The sequence below is a fragment of the Oncorhynchus masou genome, chromosome 10 (genome assembly GCF_036934945.1).
Source record: "Oncorhynchus masou masou isolate Uvic2021 chromosome 10, UVic_Omas_1.1, whole genome shotgun sequence".
Taxonomy (NCBI): domain Eukaryota; kingdom Metazoa; phylum Chordata; class Actinopteri; order Salmoniformes; family Salmonidae; genus Oncorhynchus; species Oncorhynchus masou.
In genome coordinates, this window is record NC_088221.1 from 48,574,154 (window position 1) to 48,593,100 (window position 18,947).

Here is an 18,947-nt window from a genome sequence, read left to right on the forward strand (position 1 = left end):
AATCATATTTGATAGTATTTTTTCTCTGTCAGATGATTTGATGGAATCTTTGTTTAGTCTTTTCTTGAGAAAAGGGTTTGGATTCCTCCATTCTGTTATGCAAGGATGAATGTGACTTCAATATGGATGTGCTGTATGTGAATGTGACAATGCACATTGCAATAAACGTTTACTTAACAAATTGTCTGTCTGGATTTTCCTACACTACTAGGCACTATAATGGATTGATGGACTCTATAATAAACTAACTCTGAAGTAAATGAACTCTTCTGACTTCTTGCTCCAAATGTACTACTTAATCTATGCTGTCTCATATACAAATGTGTCACACAATGAAAGTAACCTTGTACGCTGGTGAGATGACATGGCCTCTATAGGTAATGTAGGAAAAGCCTGTATTAGCCTGTATTAGTCAACCCAGATTGCTGGCCTGCGATCGACTACGTTTGACAAACCTCCTTCCCAGAGACGCCACCACAGTTTCAAAAGTGGTGTGGGAAAAAATGTATTTTCTGTGGCCTGGAGTTTTTCCTGATCTCATGTCCTGGTCAGGTAAAACTCTGTGTCCTATTTGTAGGCTATGATAGGGTCCAATGTAAACATTTTTTTCTCACTGGTCCGACCAGGCCTGTTGTTCAAAATCTACCCCCCCCCCCCCAACAGCATTTCAACTGGCCCGACATGGTGTCGTATATACATGCATTGGGGTCTTGCAGGGTCTGTAGATTGGCATGGTTTCTCTCTATATTCAGCTATTAATAGGCTATATTTGGTTATTATGATGTGTATTAAAAGGCTGTGTAATATAATTTAACAGTGGTGTAGGCAGGGCCTATAGATTGGCATGGTTTCTCTCTATATTCAGCTATTATAAGGCTCCATTATGATATATATTATAAAGGCTGTTTAATATAATATAACAATGTAAGTCTTGATTCTATTCTTTAGAATTGAATTGTATTAATTACATGTATTTTGTTTCTGAAGCATGTGAAGATGTTTTTTACATGTCAACATGGGATGCTGACCAGGTCATAGCACCATCTCTGCTGCTTCTCTGGTTTGAAAGGATGTTATTACTCATATTGATAAGAAGAAACTCTGTGCAACCCTTTTCATTGAAGTGTCTAAGGCTTTGAACACTATGGATCACTTGTTACTCATTCAGAGGCTTTGTAGCTGGATTGATAATGATTTAACGGACAGAACGCAATGTTTACCTACTGACGGTGTTAAATCAGGGTTTCTGGACACAACAAAGGGTGTCCCACAAGGATCGATTCTTGATCCGGTTATTGTCATTATTTATATGAACAATATTGGTTCTAATACAAAATGTACCTGTACTTGTATGCTGACGACACTGTTGTGTATGCTATTTCCCCCACGGTTGACCAAGCTCTTTCAGAGTGTTGGGTTCTTATTATTCAAAGTAAATAACCCACGGACACTAGATAAGCTTTAACCAAGTTTATTCTTCTTCTTCAAGTTTATTCTTCCCAAAGGTTCTGTTCAGCTGAAAACAGACAAAGATTTCAGACTCCACCGTTTATATGCATCCTACTTAAGACACTCCCCTTTCTCTCCAATCCTTACATTTTATGGCTCTACGGGAAGCTAATAAAGAGGGCAACAGTATTCGAAACATGTATTACTCTCTCAAGAGAATCTGTCCTCACGTCCTGACCTCAACCCCTCTTTCATCTAATAAACAGATGTCCCTCTGTCTCTATATCAACCCATCACACATTCCAAAGCCTTGTTCTTTCTTCTGGGAACCATTAACTTCTAACATAACCCAGTCTCTTTCATTTCCTATCATTTAACATCTCAATACAGTATGTTGTTTTCCAAAACTCTTGAAAACGTCTGATGATTTAGTTATTTGGACCTTGGATGGTGCCCACATTGACTGTGTGCCAGCTTATTAATATCTGGGCATCTGGATAAACAAAAAGCATACAGAGATCATACGTCCATGTGAATGGCATCCAGGTTCTCCTCCCAGGACACATTTCAGATACTGTAGATACCAAACATGGATATTACTGTGACATCCATCTCAATAGTCATTCATCTGGGTACTGTAACAGAGAGACATTTTGCCCCGGCAAGATTCTTTGTGTTTTGGGCCATTTGCCACGTGGCCGCAGGTAACATAGAGCACACATTTGATTGCAAGGCCTACGACATCTTAAACTAAGATATAGGGTTAACAAAAGGTCAATCACATTTATTATATAAAGCCCTTTTTACATCAACAGTTGTCGCAAAGTGCTTTACAGACACTCAGCCTAAAACCCCAAGGAGCAAGAAATGCAGAGGCAGAAGCACAGTGGCTAGGAAAAACTCCCTAGAAGGCAGGAACCTATGAAGAAACCTAGAGCGGAACCAGGCTCATGTGGCCATGAACGTCAGATCCATTTTCAAGATGTTCAAACTTTCATACATAACCAGCAGGGAGAGATAAAAACAGAGATGGCTGTTGTGGACAAACACTTCAACGCTTCAAGATTCAATATCAGTTTTCATAGTCAGGCATTGGAAGTGGAGTGGAGTGGATCACATTAACATACAGAGTCGTTCAACGACTTGTACGGGGGCCTGTGATTTATTGTTGAGCGCTGACATTAACGCTTCTATCTTTTTGCTCTGTTCCTCAGCCTGCTGCTTGTAGTTATCCAGCAGAGCCTTCTGATTCTGGGTATTGGCGTCCCTTTCCAATTGATTATTCTTCTTTATCTCCTCGATCTCTTGTCTTATTAGCTCAGCCTTCTCCTTATGGCCCTTCTCCAGGAGATCTTTCTGCTCCTGCATCCTGCGTTCCAGCGTCCTGTTGAACTCCTGCTGCTGTTGATTCCTCTCCTCCTCCATCTTCTCCTTCATCTCCTTCAAGTACTTCTCCTGGCCCCTGCCAATGTTCTCAATGGTGCGCTCCATCTCTGCCTTTTGCTCATTCAATGCTGCCTTCTCCTGCTCCAGCTCAGCTGTTTTCTTCTTCTCAGCTGGAAGATCCAAGGAGAGAAATAAATAGGAAAACTGGACAACTCATTTTCTCATACAGATTCATACCCATTAAAACCCTCTAGAGTCTATTAGCACACCGGTGTGTCAATCTAAGTAACATAACAAAATACATCAGATTCATACACATTAAAACCCTCTAAAGTCTATTGGCCAACAGTGCTTCAATCTAAGTAACATAATAATAAAAAATGATTTAAAATCTGTCAGTTAAAGCTAGAGATTTATTTTGCATTGGGCTGCGTCTCAATCCACCACATCCATCTATGTCGCCGTTCCTCATCAGAAGGTGGAAAGGTGGAGATCTACTGCCCTGTTTGTCAGACCAGGAAACATCCCGCAAATCATTCTTCTCATGCACGCTGACTTCGATCACCAGTTGTACTGTGTTTCCTCCGACACATTGGTGCGGCTGGCTTCCGGGTTAAGAGAGCAGTGTCTCTTGCTTCTTGACACACTGTTTCGAAGGACGCATGGCTCTCAACCTTCGCCTCTCACGAGTCCATATGGGAGTTGCAGCGGTGGAACAAGATTGGATATCATGAAATTGGTGGGAAAAAGGAAAAACATTTGAATTTGATTTTAAACCAAAAAAAAGATAAATTATACAAATTGTAAATAGGATAATTTTGGACATAAAGTCAGTGTCACCCCAAAACAGATTTTTGTGAGACTTGTGGTCTTGACTGCATAACAACATAAAAGAAGGATAGGTTTGTTTCATTCCTGCCGACAGCTGGCAGCAATCAGTTAATCATCAATTCAGAGTGCAGCTGCATGAGACCCGGTCGTAGTGGTACATTTGGGTTGACTTTGGATATCCCTATAGACAGTTAGTTGAGCACCAACTACCTGCTGTACCTTCAGAAAGTATTCACCTTCTTTTCACTCTGTAAATTAGTATTGTGGAGTAATATGTTGTTGATCCATCCTCAGTTTTCTCCAATCACAGCCATTAAACTCTGTAACTGTTTTAAAGTCAGCATTAGCCTCATGTTGAAATCCTTGACCGGTTTCTTTCCTCTCCGTCAACTGAGTTAGGAAGGACGCCTGTATCGTTGTAAAGACTGGCTGAATTGATATACCATCCAAAGTGTCATTAATAACTTTACCATGGTCAAACGGATATTCCATATCTGCATTTATTATTTTTATTATCTACCAATAGGTGTCGTTCTTTGCGAGGCATTGGAAAACCTCCCTGGTCTTTGTGGTTGAATTTGTGATGGAAATTCACTGCTCGACTGAGGGACCTTACAGATAATTGTATGTGTGAGGTACAGAGATGAGGTAGTCATTCAAAAATAGTTAAACACTATTATTTAGGCCATAACAAAAGGATTGAATACTTACTGACTCAAGACATTTCAGCTTGTAATGTTTAATTAATTCGTAACCCATGTTAAAACCATAATTCAACTTTGACCTTGTGGGATATTGTGTGTAGGCCAGTGACAAAACATCTGAATTTAATCCATTTTAAATTGAGGCTGTAACAAAACAAAATGTGTAAAAAGTCAAGGAGTGTGAATACTTTCTGAAGGCTCTGTAAATAAAATCTGATTTGCTTTGATTTTAATTATTCTTTCAAAATAGTAGATACTAACTAAATGCTTATTTGTCAAATCTGCCATTTGTATGTTCTAGTGGGCCACCAATAATACAAGCCAATTTGGATATATTTGGTTATTTTTACTCCATAATACTTAGAAGTTGTCATTTTGGGCGGGGCCTGGCATTAGGGCGGGGCCAACGGTCTTGTTTGCATCTTCCGAACATGAACCTACCACAGTCAAATTTTTATTTTATAATTGGAAGTAAAAAAAGATTGAGGTGCGGATTACCTTGGATTTCTTTCTCATTTTCCGTCAGTTGTTTGTCAGCTTGCAGGATGGAGTTGGACTCTGCACTCTTGTCCTTCAGGAACTGCTCCAGAACCTCCTCAGCCTGCAGAAAACAGGCCTCATAGGTTGTTGTATTGATTTTGATTCAAACCGTAACCAGCTGACTGAAATTAGTTGAAATGTTGGTCATCATTACTGACTAATGATGGATGTTTTTTAATTCTCTAATACAATACGTTGTTGATGTTGTTTGCTTTCTCGCTCTTACCCTGACTCCTTTGTTGGGCTCGGCCCGGTACTGTGCCACTATGTTGTCATGGTGATTGCAGTAAAGCCCATAGCCTCCTGGTGTGGCGTACGTCCCCGCCTTCATCCCCTGATCCATCTGAGCAGACAGATTCTCCAGAAGAGCCTTGCACTTCTTCTCTGAGGCATCCTTGTTCTGTTTGAAAAGGTCGGCGGAGTGGTTGCTAATGGCCTCCTGAAAGATTTATTGGGAATATTCAGATGCAGAAATGTGAACCCCGGTATGCCATGTTACTATAGTAAGTAATTGTTACATATTGGCTCCATATCTACGTCAGGTTTTAATTCAATATAGTGTAATTTTTAATCCAAGTTTAAAAATCTAATCTGAGCAATGATTTTCACAGTAGTGCTCTTTTCTCTCTAGAAGTTAATTGATTGAGAATTGCACTGCTTGGTCATATAACACCTGGTGTCCTTGGGTCCTACTGGTGTTACTGTTACAGGTGATTATCATTTCGTTGCAAAAGCGAATCAATAATTTTTCTATTGAATGGCCTTGGCGATGATAAAAATGAATTACCACAAGAGCTTTCAAGAACTCCCCATTGTCGTCTTTGAAGGATCGCTTCAAGAATGCCTGTGTGGCCTGAGTCTCTGAGTGAAGGTGGTTCTCTGACAGCTGATTGATGTCCACTGGGAATAAGGCCTTCACATCCTCCATTCCCTTCTGGTACACCACCAGGCCCTCATCCACAGCAGCCTGGTTCTCAATCTTAGCCATGGCTATCACAGCATTCTCCAGACAGGGCACATTGCCTTTGGCAATGGTCTCCACATAGGTGTTGACCAAGTGGCCTAGCACTGCAATCAGATAGAGGTGGGAGGATAAAATATGTGTCACTAAGTATTTAGTGGAACAATAAAATTCAATATAACAATATATTTATCCATTTTCACATACTGTACTTTAGGTAGATATCTGACTCACTCTCTCCAGTCAATGTGTGTCCCCCTATAACACTCTTCATACGGCTCTCCTGGAAAATGAAGCGGCAGAAAGTATCTGCGACCTCTCTGAAGCGTTCAGAAAGCTCAGCCTCGTCCATGGAGTCCAGTCGGTGCATGTTGTCAGGAGTTGTTGGGGAGGGGAACACAAAACACTTGCGTGAGGGGAAGAAGTTCCGGATGCACTCTCGTGGAACGTTGTAGTCATTGATCTTTTTACCATAACCTGAAAGATAACATTGGCATTACTGGATTTTATAGTACTTGCAGATCTTGGGTACGTCCCAATAACATCTCCTTTCTCCTCCAACCTATTAGAGCTCTTGCACCATGAACTGACATGTAGTCCACCCAATCAAAGGATCAGAGAATGAATCTAGTACTGAAAGCATAAGCTACAGCTAGGTAGCACTGCAGTGTGTGAAGTTTGGCGATTAATTGACTCAAATAGAAAGACAATAGTTTTACAGTTAACAAATTAATTTCTTTAAAAATGAAGGAGAAGCGATAGAGAGAGTGTATATTTCGTTGTATTTTTTCCACTTTTACTTAGCTAGTGAATGCAGCTAGCTAGTTTAGCATACTCAAACAACTGGCTAAAACAGCACGGGATGCTATGTTACCCAGCTGAATGTCTATCCAACACTGGAACTCTTCCAAGGTAAGATTTTGGTTTTACTAATTTATTGTCGCCAGGGCCTGCCCGGTTTAACTGCTAAACTGCTTTCTGACTGTTAACTGTAACGTTACTGCATGAATGTAGCGGGTTTAGTAACATCTTACTTCTGTTAGCTATGTTGACTATGACGTTATCTAATATGGTGATAACGATGTCGACTATGTGTAGCGGTTAGCGGTTATGATATGAAGGTTTGGATTTGATTTTTTTGTTGTTGCCTGGTTACAGACAGCTGATGTGTTGTGCACTGAAGTCTACAAGCAAAGGGAAAAGGTGAGAGGAGGAGAGCGTGTCGACGTGAGAAGGAATTATATATATTTATAATGAGCAAAATGATCATGCTGTTTGTATGTAGCTGCTATGAAAGTGAACAGTGTTTGCGTGTGATCAGGGGTGTATTAATACCACCGATTCTGTTGACATTTCTTAAGCTTTCTGCCAATATGAGATATGTCTCCTGGGAAATGTTCTTGTTACTTACAACCTCATGCTAATCGCATTAGCCTACGTTAGCTCAACCGTCCCATGGAAGGGACACCGATCCAGAAGAAGATTTATTAAACTGGGTGAATGGAATATGAATGACAGTCATCCATTATGCTGTAATAGAAATAAGGTCATGTTCATGAAAAAAAAATCGTCCTCCCTCATCTTAAACGTCATCGACCGACGCTATTTCATTCATCTGCTTTCTCTTCTATTTAGCCTCACATAACATAAGCATTACCTAGGCTACTATTACTTGAAGTGTTTTCCCATGCTCTTTTCAGGACAACCAGGGCTACAAGGAGAACAGAACAATTTGACATAAACAGTTGCATTCGTGAGTTTAATTTCAAATGTAATTTTTTTTAAATAAAAACTAAATACGGTCCGCCTTAACAGAAACCTGATCAAATATGAATTCATAAAAATGCTGTAAGTCCAGGAATTGTTTGTTCAGTGGGAAATTAATATCTACTCAGTGATAACTGTGTGGAGTTTGGAGTTTGTGACAGCAACTATGTGATCTTATTACAGTATTATAGACACTATGTCCTGGGATTTCCAATGATCTTCTATGTAGAAGAAACCCTTACAGTATCATAGACACTGTGTCCTGGGATTTCCTATGATTTTCTATGTAGAAGCACTCCTTACCTTCTAACGACTCTTGTGTAGCTTACATGTGTGTGTTTGTGAGTGTCTTATCTTTTCATATTAGGGTCAGAATAATCTGCAGTTCAAACTGTTGCAGACGTTTTTTGTGAGAAGAACCGTTTTTCGGTTCTGCCCTTGTCACACAGACTCCTCTCGAGCTCAGCCCCTATTAATCACACAGGTTAATGGTTGATATCGGCGGATACAGAAGGAAAAGATGAATACGATGCAAAAAATACGCACAACATTGTTTAAAATGGGCTGAAGGTAATAAATCACACCGGTGTGATTGTGGGACTCCACCCGGCTCCTGTGTGCTCTGTTGCCAGTTAGGATGAGGCTACCCGAAGAGAGAGGGCGGCCAGATTCAGTGGGTACCCCCTCTGCTTGTGTCTGCCTCGGTCAAGCAACGTTTGCCTCTCTTCCCAGACATGTTGATGAACGGTCCGGTCCCACCCCAGTAAACCGTTTCCTACCTAGACTTTTGAGACTGGCCTAATTAAACAAGCACAGCATATAACTAGCTATTCCTACCTGCCCACGGTGGAGTTGCTGGGGTTGCTCTCTTGTTAAGAATACGTAGCTTAAATTTCATTGGTTATTCTAAATAGTCCAAGATGCTAGCTAGCCTTCCTTGCCAGAGCCCCTTTTGCTTCACGCAGGTTATACAGTGTCATGGAAACACTACGTATGTTGGAAGCTTGTCTATGTTTATTAATGTCCCCCCTTTGAGCTGTCTGTCCCATTCCCAGATATGTTACAAGGTATTTTGTCAGTATCTATGACTGGTCGGTAGGGTAACCTCCATGACAAGGCTTTTTCCCTAGGTCTATTTTTAATACATGCGTTCCAGCGCTGGGTGCCAGCCGGTTGCCAGAACGCATCGTACCACCTAAACCGAGTGAGGCTCGTCACTGATCGCCGGAGCCGGTATACCCAGAGCTCACCAGGATTTTGCAAACCTTGGCACATGAACACAGGTTTTTCAACTGAGTTCCACAGTGTTCACGGGTGTAAAAGCTGGTGTGTCTCCCACATTATAAGTTAGATGAAAAGTATCCATCTCCATGTTCAGACAAACAGTTGTCAAGATTGGTGGAAGAATCTCTCCCAGTCCCAGGATTTCATTGGCCTTGTCTGGCGTGATTGTAGATCCTTCAATCAAAGTCACGAGAGTGTGAATCTCCATAGTATGTTGTACTCCTTCAGGGAACAGTAGTTATAGTCATAACATTACACTTTGCATCATACCGTGGTATATTGTCTGATATACACACAGCTGGAATGCTGTTTGAGCCAATCAGCATCTAGGTCTCAAACTACCTGGTTTATATGAATGAAAATCACCTTTCTTGAGTTGCAGGGAATTCTCCAGATACTGGTCTGGAGTGATTTCTCTGTCGTCTATCTCGAGCTGTAGAGTGAAATCTCTGACGGTCCACACAAAATTAGGAAAGAACTGAGCAAACTGGGTGCCCTCTCCTTTTTCCTCATCGACAGTGGAAGACTTCACCTTGATCATCTCTGTCAGCTCGTTCACATATCTTTAGGACCGGTTGAGGATTGATATTGGAGATCCCAAAGCTCATGTCAGTGTCATGCACAGTTTGAGTTCAGGGGCTTGAATTTCAGGGAAGTTACAAACAAACACACCAAATAAGTAATTTTCAGTTTAGAGTTCAACTGACACAGTAACGTCAATTGTTTGAAAGTCACAGACATTGCTTTCAGTCAACATCAGCTCTTAAAGTTCACAAAAGCTAAGAGTCAATCCCGCGAATCGGCATTCTGTGATTTCTCAAGCCCTTCACAGTTTCCAGAGAAACAAAATCACTACGTAGCACTGATGCAACATGCATATAGTATATTTAATTAATTGGAACATATTTAGGTGGAGCATTATTACAATTCTCTACCATATCAATGATTAGGTCTTGCCTACAATTAAATCATGTTGAACATATACATAAATTCATGAAAATGTACATCACAATTAGCTAGGCTACCTCTATGGCTGAGATTACTGTCAAAAGCCTAACAAACAAGCAAACTATCATATCAAATACCACAACAGATTATGTCCACAAGATGCCACAGAATGGAGTCAAATGTTGACCCAAAAGGATACTGAAGCTTCTCCACAGCATCATTGTCGATGGTCCCTCGACTGTTGTAGACCAGAGTACTGCTTAACAGAATGGCCAGCGAGAAGATCCAGGCATCATTCTTAGAATCCCCCTGAAACAAGTATCACAACATGTATCGGATCTCTGACGATGTCACGCCCTGGTCGATTTATATTGTGTTTGTCTGCATTTATTTGGTCAGGCCAGGGTGTGACGTGGGGTTTTTGTGGTGTGTTTTCTCTTGGGGGTGTCTAGCATAGTCTATGGCTGCCTGAAGCGGTTCTCAATCAGAGGCAGGTGATTATCGTTGTCTCTGATTGGGAACCATATTAAGGCAGCCATATTCTTTGAGTGTTTCGTGGGTGATTGTTCCTGTCTCTGTGTTTGTTGTTCACCAGATAGGCGGTATAGGTTTTCATGGTCCGTTTGTTGTTTTTGTATTGTTTGTTAGTTCATGTCGAGTTCCTTTCAATTAAAGAACATGAATAACCACCACGCTGCACGTTGGTCCGCTTCTCCTTCGACAGACGAGAACCGTTACAGACTAAGTAACCATCTTGTTTAAATGATGAGTGTGCAGATACAGTATGTGTTCACTGTGCTTTGTTGGTAAATGAAGGAATGTGATTATGTAATGTGGATTGTAAAGAGATTGAACTTTGACCCCCCACCTTCTCCACGTCCCCCAGTCCCTCTGTATCCAGCAGCACCAGGGTGTGGTCTGTTTTTTCAGGATGAGGGACACACCACATCCAGATGCCCTTAGTCTTAGACTGGATGGTGGCTCCAAGGGCAAAACCTAAATCAACAGAGATTGATGAGGACATTTACAGTATAAATATTAAACCAGCCTATAACACTGTTACAGAGCTGGACCAGAACTACTGCAGACCAGAACTAGCTAGCTACTAGCAAAGCCCTAGACCAGATTTAGTTAGTATGGACCAAAACTAGCTAGTTACTAGCTACGCCGTAGACCAGAGTTAGTTAGTACGGACCAGAGCTACTGCAGACCAGAACTAGCTAGTTACTAGCTACGCCTTAGACCAGAGTTAGTTAGTATGGACCAGAACTACTGCAGACCAGAACTAGCTAATTACTAGCTACGCCTTAGACCAGAGTTAGTTTGTACGGACCAGAACTAGCTAGTTACTAGCTACGCCTTAGACCAGAGTTAGTTAGTATGGACCAGAACTACTGCAGACCAGAACTAGCTAACTACTAGCAAAGCCCTAGACCAGAGTTAGTTAGTGCAGACCAGAACTAGCTAACTACTAGCAAAGCCCTAGACGATAGTTAGTTAGTACGGACCAGAACTACTGCAGACCAGTACTAGCTAACTACTAGCAAAGCCCTAGACCAGAGTTAGTTAGTACGGACCAGAACTACTGCAGAACAGAACTAGCTAACTACTAGCAAAGCCCTCGACGATAGTTAGTTAGTGTGGACCAGAACTACTGCAGACCAGAGCTAGGGGGGAGGGTGAGATAGGTGCCCCATTTTAGGCGACAAAAAGTATTGGGACAAAATTCACTTAGAAATCAATGGTAGATAATATATTGTCATATTTGAGTCACTTTTGTTGTAAATAAGAATAGTATATGTTTTTAAAACACTTTCAATAAAAGTGACTCCAAACTGACACAATGCATTATTTACCATTAATTTCCATTGGGCACAAAATAATCTGAAACCCAACCTAGTCAGTCGTACAACTCAATGCAATTTAACTGAGATGTGTCTTCCTTTTTTAAACCAACCCCCTTACATGTTTAATTACTATGTAGTTACAATGTAACAATCTTTGCAGACAACAGACTAACCAGCAAAAATTTGGAGTCAGGAGAACATTTTTCTGTTTGACTTCTCTTTAAAAAGGGTTTTACAGTTGAGAAAGTAACTTCGGAAGCCAGCAGATTTCATTATTTACCAACAACAGCTTCAAATTCCAATAAAACAAGATCATGTTTTAAATTCACGTTCCTATCATGAATCCAGCAAATATGTTTGGGGTTCAGAGTGAGGTATTTATTTTGTTTAATTAAGAGAGATGGAGATTATGATTGTGACCATGGTGATTTTTGTTTATTTATTTTTCATTCTCAAAGAAAAGGGAAAGATCATTTTTAGATCTGTAAGGAAAATATTTTCATGACTTATATATATATATATATATGCAAACTATACTTTATTCTGTACTTTATATACAGTATATCACAAAAGTGAGTACACCCCTCACATTTTTTTGTAAATATTTGAGTATATCTTTTCATGTGACAACACTGAAGAAATTACACTTTGCTACAATGTAAAGTAGTGAGTGTACAACTTGTATAATAGTGTCAATGAACTCACTTTTGTTGCCAGCGGATTAGACATGAATGGCTGTGTGTTAAGTTATTTTGAGGGGACAGCAAATTGACACTGTTATACAAGCTGTACACTCACAACTTTGCATTGTAGCAAAGTGTCATTTCTTCAGTGTTGTCACCTGAAAATATATTCTCAAATATTTACAAAAATGTGAGGGGTGTACTCACTTTTGTGATGTACTGTAGCTTATTTAATATATGTATTTTGTTTTGGGTAAATTATCTGCTTTTTGTGCTTTGGATTTAGTTTTCATAGGCTTATGTAACAAGAAATGTCAATGTTATACAATTCCAAAGTAGTTATTGTCTATTATTTCATATTAGTTAACTGTTTACTGTTCTAAGTGTCATTCTTGTTTCTTTGCAGAGACCACTAAACTCTCATGGCCATTGGAGAGGACCACTAAACTCTCATGGCCATTGGAGAGGACCACTAAACTGTTATGGTCATTGGAGAGGACCACTAAACTGTTATGGTCATTGGAGAGACTACTAAACTCTCATGGCCATTGGAGAGGCCACTAAACTCTCATGGCCATTGGAGAGGACCACTAAACTCTCATGGCCATTGGAGAGGACCACTAAACTCTCATGGCATTTGGAGAGGCTACTAAACTCTCATGGCCATTGGAGAGGACCATTAAACTGTCATGGCCATTGGAGAGAACCACTAAACTCTCATGGCCATTGGAGAGGACCACTAAACTCCCATGGCATTTGGAGAGGCTACAAAACTCTCATGGCCATTGGAGAGGACCACTAAACTCTCATGGCCATTGGAGAGGACCACTAAACTCTCCTGGTAATTGGAGAGGACCACTAAACTCTCATGGTCATTGGAGAGGCTACTAAACTCTCATGGCCATTGGAGAGAACCACTAAACTCTCATGGCCATTGGAGAGAACCACTAAACTCTCATGGCCATTGGAGAGGACCACTAAACTCTCATGGCATTTGGAGAGGCTACTAAACTCTCATGGCCATTGGAGAGGACCACTAAACTCTCATGGCATTTGGAGAGGCTACTAAACTCTCATTGCCATTGGAGAGGACCAGTAAACTCTCATGGCCATTGGAGAGGACCACTAAACTGTCATGGCCATTGGAGAGGACCACTAAACTGTCATGGCCATTGGATAGGCTACTAAACTCTCATGGCATTTGGAGAGGACCACTAAACTCTCATGGCATTTGGAGAGGCTACTAAACTCTCATGGCCATTGGAGAGGACCACTAAACTCTCATGGCATTTGGAGAGGCTACTAAACTCTCATTGCCATTGGAGAGGACCAGTAAACTCTGATGGCCATTGGAGAGGACCACTAAACTGTCATGGCCATTGGAGAGGACCACTAAACTGTTATGGCCATTGGAGAGGCTACTAAACTCTCATGGCATTTGGAGAGGACCACTAAACTCTCATGGCATTTGGAGAGGCTACTAAACTCTCATGGCCATTGGAGAGGACCACTAAACTGTCATGGCCATTGGAGAGGACCACTAAACTGTCATGGCCATTGGAGAGGCTACTAAACTCTCATGGCCATTGGAGAGGACCACTAAACTCTCATGGCATTTGGAGAGGCTACAAAACTCTCATGGCCATTGGAGAGGACCACTAAACTCTCATGGTCATTGGAGAGGACCACTAAACTCTCCTGGTAATTGGAGAGGACCACTAAACTCTCATTGCCATTGGAGAGGACCAGTAAACTCTCATGGCCATTGGAGAGGACCACTAAACTCTCATGGCCATTGGAGAGGCTACTAAACTCTCATGGCCATTGGAGAGGACCACTAAACTCTCATGGTCATTGGAGAGGACCACTAAACTCTCATGGCCATTGCTTATTTATTTTCATTGTTTGTGCTTCACACCTTCTATGTGAGTCACTGTACAGATAAAATTCAGGCTTGGTGTTTTAACTTTTCGGTAATGTTGTTTTGTAAATCTAGTCAACTGTAATTCTGTGTGTCTAACAACAATATATCCCTTTATTTGATTCACTACAGAGTGGAGGATGCAGCATTTTGGATGATGACATTTGGGAGCCATCCCTCCCCAACAAGGTGCCTTTTTGTGAAATGGAAGGACACTAGGGAAGTAACCATGCTCACCACACAGCATAAGGCATTCAATAACAACCATGTCTCAAGGAGGGTTAAAAGGAATAATGTCCCCATTCCTGTTTCTGTGGAGGACTGCAATGCCAGCATGGGGGCGTGTCAACCTATCTGATGCTCTGATAGGCTACTACCAGGTCCTCCACAAGACCAGGAAGTGCTATAAGACTTTTTTTTAACCAATTTGTTTACATTGCTTCAGTAAATACTTTTATTCTCTACAAGCAAATGGCCAAAACAAAAAGTCAAACCCCTCTCTTCCAGCTGGCCTTCCGATAACAGCTGGTGTGGGAAATGGCTGAATTGGGGGCCCATAGCAACCTCACAACCATCATAAGACCCCCCCACCACCTCTCAAAGTGAGTGACACTACCCAACACACATGCCAAAAGACAAAAAAAAAGAACTGCAAGCATTTCACTAAACACAGACAGGAAAAAAGGGTGAAATGCCAGATCATCTGTCCAAAATTCCAGTTCTCATTTTGTTTCCTGGCAGAGAGGGCCTCCTTCAAAGACTGTCAAGACATGCACAAGCTACGGTGAAAGTGAAATCTTATCATCTACACTTGGGTGGTAAAACAAACACGGACGCCATTTTGTAAATAGTTGTTTAGTTTTGCACTTTTTTTTAGTGATGGACACGTGTAACCAAGTATGTGTTTGATAAGACATGTTGATTTATTCTTTAATGTATATCTGATGCTTTTATATTGTTTTTGTGAACAGTTAGTTTGTATGTGGGGCCAATACATTGGATATGCCTAGACTAAACATGCAGGCCTTATGGAGAGGCACTTTGGAGAGGTTGAAAAGCCATTTGGATATCCCCTGACACCACCACAACGTTTGAGAGAGGTTGATGTTGTAGAAATGTAGTTTTAATAGTGAACATTATAGGCACATCCAGAGTGCAAATACCACATTCAGACAATTTTGAAAGGTTGAAAGGGCACTTGAATGTACCCTGAATACCCCATAATACCACCACAGTTTGAGTGAGGGCGGCAGGGTAGCCTAGTGGTTAGAGTGTTGGACTAGTAACCAGAATGTTGCGAGTTCAAACCCCCGAGCTGACAAGGTACAAATCTGTCGTTCTGCCCCTGAACAGGCAGTTAACCCACTGTTCCCAGGCCGTCATTGAAAATAAGAATTTGTTCTTAACTGACTTGCCTGGTTAAATAAAGGTAAAAAATAAATAAATAAAATAAAGGTTCTTCCCCTGAACACTGTTCCCTTGTATGCCGTTGTTGTAAATAAGAATTTGTTGTTAATGTGACAGTATTGCTTCCGTTCCTCTCCTAGCCCCTACCTGGGCTTAAACCAGGGACCCTCTGCACACCCAGACAACAGCCTCCCACGAAGCATCGTTATCCATATTCTCAGAACGGGTGACGTCAACGATTGAAACGCTATTAGCACGCACCCCACTAACTTGCTATCCATTTCACATCGGTAACATTAACTGACTTCCCTTGTTAAAAAATATATATATATATATATGGTTGAAATTGTGTTTTTATATTGAACAAACAGCATTTAGGGATTACAGATATATAATAGCACTGGAAGTATCACATTTACAGGCATCTGCCACTTGGGAAACGTCCCGTGACCACACCTGACACCACTTACTAAAACATCTGCCCATTTCTAGTTGTTCGGTCTATCAATCCCATTTTTTTATGATATTGTTCAGATGATGTGGACGCCTTCTGACGTGTTTCCAGCTCTGGGAATCAATCATTCACTTAAAGCTTGCCAATGAAAGATGACTTTCAAAATACAAAATAAACAATTATTTTTGTGTGTGCTTGATCTTGTGTATTCTGAACTATGTAACTCCTGTCTATCTTCTGATAATTTCCTCATAATCTCCAAGATATCTTCTTTACAAATAGACCAAGTTTTGGCATGTCAGAATCATCGAATGAATCGCAGATACTTTTGCATATGTCTACTTTGGTGGAAATCATCATTTTGCCGTTAAATCGAAGAGGTTACGCACAGATATTTTCTTCCTGCCATACAAGTATTGTACGAGTTCCAGCAATCCCTGTCCTACTCTGTTTCGACAGTTATTACTGTGTAGTTTCAGAGGAGTAGGATAAACTTAATGTACAGTGTTACCAAAAAATGACTGAGGCACAGATGATGTGCAAACCTGTTTGTAAAGTAAGATATATTTGTCTCTCACCACTTCTCTTCTGAGCCAGCTTGTTCATGAGGTAGGACTTTCCGGTGCGATACAGCCCGACCACAGACACAACAACGACTTTCTGTTTCAGTCCATTCAGGTAGTTGATGGCCTCTGGTTCTACGCAAAGCTCTCCGTCAGCGTTTTTAACGAGGCACATTGGGGAGTCCATGGTCAAGTGGCTTCACAAGATTGCTTAAAAGCAAATGGTTGATACAAGGTCATCATCATTAATACTTATTTAACCTCTATGATGCTATTCCTAATCATGTCAATAACAAAATACAACGCATTTTGCCATCATAAACCATTTTACTTCTAATAATGATCTGTAACAATAATAAATAGTAAATAGTTTGACAGCATCTTAAGACACAATTCTAATGCAGGAATCTCCTGCTCCAGTCCAGTAGTGACTGGTTCTACAAGCTTGTATTGTAGTCCAGCACTAACATGTCTGATTCAAAATATCAAGGTACAGGTTTATACAGGTTTGTCAGTGCTATTGGTGTGTGTCATGAGAACATGAGAACAATTCTACAGCCAAATCATTGTGATGAATGCAGCTGATATAGAGAAACGTCTGGGGAAAAACATATTATTAACCTAAAGTTATTCAGTTTGGTATCTTTAGTACAAACAATAGGAAAGTGGTCGCTGAGATCATTTGTAAAGACACCACAGGCCAAGTATTTATGGGAACCAATTTGTCAGGATTAGGTCAACCAGCGAAGAGTTTGAATACCTGTGGGTTTGGAAATCAGAAGAGTCAGGTTAAAGTCAGGGTTGATACTCACATATACTCGTAGTTTCGCTGACAGTCAAGGATTCTCTGCAAAACAATTTGGTAAAATCACCAAGCAGCAGGCTATTTAACGGCTGCAGACACTGAAAGTGAAAGTGACCTCCTGTCTGGTGAAACCCATTCATTATCTAAGTACCACAAGAATGCAGTTTAACAGGAACTACCTCAGATTCACAGTTGCTTTTATTCATGGGTGCCAATGGAACTGTACAATGTACTAAAGTACAACTCCTTCTAAAAACAAGGGCTTTTCAAGAAAAACCTTTTAAAAGGACTAATTCGAGGCAAAAAGGAGTTGGAACATTCAACAACAAAGACAGAGATTAATTTCGATTTGCTCAGTTTGAATCCATTGTTAGTGCCAAGCGAGGAGAGGTGAATCGTCTATAGGGCGAGTAAGACTAGATTGTAGACAGTAAAGAAAAATACCTGCTGTGCTTATATCCATGGGGCGGGAAGGTTTAGGGTCATGAAATGAAATGCGCTCTGGTTGGTTGGCGGATGGGTGGCGGTCTGGTTGGAGGGCGGTCTGGTTGGAGGGCGGTCTGGTTGGAGGGCGGTCTGGTTGGTTGGCGGATGGGTGGCGGTCTGGTTGGAGGGCGGATGGGTGACGGTCTGGTTGGAGGGCGGTCTAGTTGGAGGGCGCTCTGGTTGGAGGGTGGATGGGTGACGGTCTGGTTGGAGGGCGGATGGGTGGCGGTCTAGTTGGAGGGCGGTCTGATTGGAGGGCGGTCTGGTTGGAGGGCGGATGGGTGACGGTCTGGTTGGAGGGCGGTCTGGTTGGAGGGCGGTCTGGTTGGTTGGCGGATGGGTGGCGGTCTGGTTGGAGGGCGGTCTGGTTGGAGGGCGGATGGGTGGCGGTCTGATTGGAGGGCGGTCTGGTTGGAGGGCGGATGGGTGACGGTCTGGTTGGAGGGCGGTCTAGTTGGAGGGCGCTCTGGTTGGAGGGTGGATGGGTGACGGTCTGGTTGGAGGGCGGATGGGTGGCGGTCTGGTTGGAGGGCGGTCTGATTGGAGGGCGGTCTGGTTGGAGGGCGGATGGGTGACGGTCTGGTTGGAGGGCGGATGGGTGGCGGTCTGGTTGGAGGGCGGTCTGGTTGGAGGGCGGTCTGATTGGAGGGCGGTCTGGTTGGAGGGCGGATGGGTGACGGTATGGTTGGAGGGCGGTCTAGTTGGAGGGCGCTCTGGTTGGAGGGTGGATGGGTGGCGCTCTGGTTGGAGGGCGGATGGGTGGCGGTCTGGTTGGAGGGCGGCAGTCTGGTTGGAAGGCGGATGGGTGGCGGTCTGGTTAGAGGGTGGATGGGTGGCGGTCTGGTTAGAGGGTGGATGGGTGGCGGTCTGGTTGGAAGGCGGATGGGTGGCGGTCTGGTTGGAGGGCGGAT

General features: G+C 42.0%; 1 protein-coding gene and 1 pseudogene across 1 annotated transcript; one reads left to right on the forward strand and one right to left on the reverse strand.

The window, feature by feature from the left end:
- Positions 1-18,947, forward strand: part of LOC135547713 (protein FAM124A-like) — a 622,546-nt pseudogene that overhangs the window by 552,833 nt on the left and 50,766 nt on the right.
- Positions 1,456-17,664, reverse strand: LOC135547709 (guanylate-binding protein 1-like). Its single transcript, XM_064976950.1, has 10 exons — positions 17,558-17,664; positions 16,761-16,955; positions 10,739-10,866; positions 10,070-10,179; positions 9,289-9,485; positions 6,106-6,348; positions 5,698-5,978; positions 5,137-5,349; positions 4,869-4,971; positions 1,456-3,005 (listed from the first exon to the last, which is right to left on the reverse strand). The coding sequence occupies exons 2-10, from the start codon at positions 16,930-16,932 to the stop codon at positions 2,563-2,565; spliced, it is 1,890 nt and encodes a 629-aa protein (XP_064833022.1). The 5' UTR covers positions 16,933-16,955; positions 17,558-17,664; the 3' UTR covers positions 1,456-2,562.

What these genes read in the sequence shown, in the direction of transcription:
- LOC135547709 (XM_064976950.1), bottom strand. Translation starts at nt 16,932, where the DNA reads ATGGACTCCCCAATGTGCCTCGTTAAAAACGCTGACGGAGAGCTTTGC. An exon ending in GATGCTGTGGAGAAGCTTCA is followed by an intron (nt 9,486 to 10,069) that starts GTATCCTTTTGG and finishes CCGGTCCTAAAG; the next exon opens with ATATGTGAACGAGCTGACAG. An exon ending in TTCCCTGCAACTCAAGAAAG is followed by an intron (nt 6,349 to 9,288) that starts GTGATTTTCATT and finishes GTTATCTTTCAG; the next exon opens with GTTATGGTAAAAAGATCAAT.